At 50.2% G+C, this 4,881-nt stretch overlaps 1 protein-coding gene across 1 annotated transcript; it reads left to right on the forward strand.

The window, feature by feature from the left end:
* Window positions 1-3,256: 3,256 nt before the first annotated feature.
* Window positions 3,257-4,621, forward strand: LOC104519745 (zinc finger and BTB domain-containing protein 47; the record flags this gene model as incomplete). The annotated part of the gene is made up of 1 exon (XM_010172426.1): window positions 3,257-4,621. A coding segment is annotated over exon 1 (1,290 nt), but the record flags the coding sequence as incomplete, so codon positions are not given.
* Window positions 4,622-4,881: the final 260 nt, after the last annotated feature.

The following is a 4,881-nucleotide window of genomic DNA, read 5'->3' on the forward strand; positions in this document are numbered from 1 at the left end:
AATGAGTTTAACTCTCCCATTAATCCCAATTAATTGAGCTTTTCCACTCCGATGGGATCGCAGGGACACCAGTGGAATATTTTAGGGTGAGTTGGGGTCTTTCTCAGGATCTCACCCCGGCGGGCGCCTCTCGTCTTAACTGGGGCTCTGGTTTTGGGTGAGCTCACAAAAAAGCATCTGACAGCAATAAAGAGCAAAAAACCTCCCGCTGACAAGCCTGGGCTGAAGTCACCGACGGGACGTGGCCAAGACACGCATTGTCCTCGCCGCTGCTGGGACTGATTAGAGCTGCCTGGCAAGTCCCGCCGCTGGGTGAGGGGTCAACCCATTTTTGCCAAAAAACCTCGATCCAGAGCAAAAAAAACAACCCCAAAACAACAAAAAAAACCCCCCACCCCAGCTTTTGTTTTCCAGGCTGGGCTGTGCAGAGGCGATAACACCCAACGGACCCAATTTCTCCTGTTTTACACCTATTTCTTGGAGCATCCTAGATGGGGAGTGAGGTGAGATGGATCCCAAGAGGAAAAACTTGAATTTAATTTATTTTATTTTTATTTTTTCATAGCAAAAGCAAAGCAGGAGAGTCCCTGGCAAACAACAATCAGCTCTGCTGAAAGCTCGTTGTCTCTTCATCGTTCGATATTTATTGTATCATTATTTATTTTCTAGGAGCTTGAAGGGGGGGGCTTGAGCCATCCAAATTCTTCTCGTCAAAATGTCCTTGGCAGTCTGTGAGGCTTAGAAAATGAGGGGGGTGAATGGATGTTCCAGCTGGGCTGCAGCATTTTATAACAAATATATACAAAGAATGTGGGTTTTAAAAAAGATATATATTTATATTTTTTTAATTTTATATTTCTAAAAGAGTTAAATAGAAATAAATATACCAATAAATATATTAAAATACAGCATTAAAACGATTAAAATACATAAAGACATCTAGAAATAGATATTAAAACCCTCTCTTTTGCCCCACTGCAAGCTGCAGAGCCAAGAGTTTGGAGAAGAGCTATTTTTTTCCCTGTTTTCTCCATGTTTCCTGGGGCTCTCCAGGTCTGTTGGAACCATGAGAAGCTGACGACCCCGTTGGTTGGGCGGGTTGGTTGTGGAGCAGAAATTCAGTGAAAATGAGAAATTTTTGTCAGGAAGGGAGAAGAATTTTTTTTATTTTTTATTTTTTTTTACTTGTTGAGAAAACAGAGAAGGAAACACCCTTTTTTATTATTTAAACATTTTTGTCTGTGTCTGCTTTTGCCTTTGGCTCACCAAAGGAAAAGAAAAAGCCAAACAGAACGTGTCTTGCTGGAATTCCTGTGTTGATTAAGAGCTGCCGTTTGTCCCAGAAAAAAAATGGGAGCTGAGAAACTCTTTTTTGGAGCAGGAGGTGCAGGAAAAACCCAGCAGGTTGAACCTTCCATCTCCACCACTGTTTTATACCAGGTCTTTGATCACATCCCACAACGGTGGAGAAAATGGGCATTAGAATGGCTGGATGCATCTCCATCCATCACTTTCCAGCATGGAAAACCAAAGGGAAGCAGGAGGAAAGGGGATATCCCACCTGCTTTTAATACAAAGCATGGGATTTAGGGTATGGGATATCCCTTGTGTTTGAGATCAGAGAATCATAGAATGGTTTGGGTTGGAAGGGCCCTTAAAGATCATCCAGTTCCAACCCCCCTGCCATCAGCAGGGACACCTTCCACTAGACCAGGTTGCTCAAAGCCTCATCCAGCCTGGCCTTCAACACTTCCAGGGAGGGGGCATCCACAACTTCCTTGGGCAACCTGTTCCAGTGTCTGACCACCCTCACAGTGAAGAATTTCTTCCTCATATCTAATCTAAACCTCCCCTCTTTCAGCTTAAACCCATTTCCCCTTGTTTTGTCATTAGTTGCCCTTATGAAAAGTCTCTCCCCAGCTTTCTTGTAGCCCCTTCAGGTATTGGAAGGCCGCTATGAGATCTCCCCAGAGCCTTCTCTTCTCCAGGCTGAACAGCCCCAACTCTTTCAGCCTGTCCTCACAGGAGAGGTGCTCCAGCCCTCTGGAGATGTAGCCACCAAACCCATCCTGGAGCTCAGGTATACCCAGAAGAGATGATGAACATCCAGGGGTGGTCTGCACCACAGAGAACACATGTGAGCTAAATTAAATATCCAGCAAACACAACCTGGGGAATGTTGGCAGTTGACATTTCCCAACCTGGAGATGCTGCTCCTCAATTTGAATTTTTCCAGGGAGTGTCCTTCTCCAGGTGATTTCACGTGGGTATTAAAAAAGAGCATAAATCATCCCGGTGAATCCAGCTAACGAGTTAATTGCTAATGTGAGTCAGAGCCCGCGGTGGAATTGGGCAGATATTCGAGGACATTGTGTTTTGTGTGATGATCTTGTAGAAGCAGAGAGGTGTGACATCCTAATTTCTCTCTATTTAAGGGGTTAAGTCTCAACTGGTGCCTAAAATTGGCTTTCTACATGGGGGAAATGTCCCCCTGGGGTCTCCGTCTGGTTCAGGAGGTTGAAACATTCCCTTTCCTGTGTGACATCACGTGAGCGTGGATAGCTGAACCAGGCTTTGGACCTCCTTGGTGGTGGGGTGGCCAGGTTGTCACCTACCTGGGCTGAAGGGCTGTCAGTGTTGAACTGTGTTGTCAATGTTGCTCGAATGGCCTTGGCTTCTCCTTTAATTTGTCTTTCTCCTCCTTGGTTGAGTCTTCCAGACTCAAGTTGGTGGTGGAGCTTCTTAGTTTGGGTCTCCAAGCTGGGCCTGGTGGTGGAGCTTTTTGGTTGGCATCTCCAGCTAGGCCTTGTGGTAGGGCTTCTTGGTGTTTCAAAGCTGGATCTGGTGGTGGAACTTCTTGGTTGGCATCTGCAAGCTGGGGGTGGTGGTGGCACTTCTTGTTTGGCATCTGCAAGCTGGGGGTGGTGGTGGCACTTCTTGGTTGGCATCTGCAAGCTGGGGCTGGTGGTGGAGTTTCTTGGTTGATAACTGCAAGCTGGGGCTGGTGGTAGAACTTCTTGGTTGATATCTCCAAGCTGGGGCTGGTGGTGGAACTTCTTGGTTAGCATCTGCAAGCTGGGGGTGATGGTGGAATTTCTTGGTTGACGTCTCCAAGCTGGGGCTAGCAGTGGAGCATCTCAGTTGGCTTCTCTGACTTGAGATGCATGGACAAGGATGGGTGGCATGGCTGGGTAGGTGTTTTCCAGGTGAAGAACACTCCTGAATGGTTTTATTTCCTTCCTCCTCACAGCTGATAGTCGAAAAAACGACTGACTACCCTTCGGCTGAGTACTCCCTGGTGGAGGATGTAGCCCTCCACTTCACGTGTTTGATGGACAGACTGAACGAGCAGCGCCTCTTTCAGCCGGACCTGTGCGACGTGGACATCGTGCTGGTGCAGCACAAGAGCATCTTCCCGGCGCACAAGGGGGTCCTGGCAGCCTACAGCCAGTTCTTCCACTCCCTCTTCACCCAAAACAAGCAGTTGCAGCGTGTGGAACTCTCACTGGAAGCCCTCACTTCACAAGGTCTTCAGCAGATCCTCAACTTCATCTACACCTCCAAGCTCCTCGTCAACTCCTGTAATGTGCAGGACGTGCTGAACGCGGCCGCCGTGCTGCAGATGAACAACATCGCTTCCTCCTGCCAGGATCTTCTCGACACCCGCTCACTCAGCCTGGCCACTGACATGGCCCTGCCTGCCGAGAGCTGTGCTGGACCTCCACCCTACTACTGTGAGATCAAGCAAGAGGTGGACCCTCCTCATCCCAAGATCTACGCCCGGGAAGGCAACGACCCTTACTCGGTGCGGGTGGAGGATGGAGCAGGTGGTGGGACGCTCCCTCCTGGTCCAGCCAAGCAATACTACAAGGAGGAGAAGGATAGTGGTCCAGGTGCCGTCTGTAAGATGGAAGGTGAAGAGTCTGAAGAGGACTTGGACAGCCAAGGGTCATACAACCGGGAGCAGATCATCGTGGAGGTGAACCTCAACAACCAGACCCTCAATGTCTCCAAGGGCATGGAGGGGAAAGCAGCTGCTGGCGAGGCGGCTGTGATGGGGAGGCCTGATGGTGATGGGCGCGACACAGAGGAGGATGGGGAGGAGGAGAATGAGGAAGGGGAGGAAGAGGAAGAAGAGGAGGAGGATGCAGAGGTGGGTGAGGAGGAGGAGGAGGAGCACAGCGAGGAGGAAGACCTGGAGGAGACGACAGAAGAAGAGGATGATGATGACGATGATGAAGATGCGTTGGAGGTGAAAAGGGATAAGAGTGGGCAGCACCGCAGAGGCAGCCGGGTGTGCAAAGCCACCAAACCTGCCATGGCAACCAGGTCTCAGGACATGACCAAGGTGGAGGAGGAGGAGGAGGAAGAAGAGGAAGGCCAGCGAGGGAGGAAGAGGAAAAAGGAGCAGGACGGTTTGGGCCAGAAGGTGAAGCTGGAGGAGAAGCAGCACTACCCGTGCAAGAAGTGCCCCCGGGTCTTCAACAACCGCTGGTACCTGGAGAAGCACATGAACGTCACTCACAGCCGCATGCAGATCTGTGACAAGTGTGGCAAACGCTTCCTGCTGGAGAGTGAGCTGCTGCTGCATCACCAGACCGACTGCGAGAAGAACATCCAGGTGAGCCAACCCCAGCGAGGTCCCCCCAAGGGGGGAACATCCCATCAAGGGGTGGGGCATCCCATTGGGGATAGACATCCCACCCAGCAAGGTGGAGACATCCCACCAAAGGAGAGGCCACCATAGAATGGTTTGGGTTGGAAGGGACCTTAAAGATCATCCAGTTCCAACCCCCCTGCCATCAGCAGGGACACCTTCCACTAGACCAGGTTGCTCAAAGCCTCATCCAACATCCCACCCACCAATGTGGAGACATCCCA

Source organism: Antrostomus carolinensis, unplaced genomic scaffold, assembly GCF_000700745.2.
Source record: "Antrostomus carolinensis isolate BGI_N321 unplaced genomic scaffold, ASM70074v2 scaffold47897, whole genome shotgun sequence".
NCBI classification, from domain to species: domain Eukaryota; kingdom Metazoa; phylum Chordata; class Aves; order Caprimulgiformes; family Caprimulgidae; genus Antrostomus; species Antrostomus carolinensis.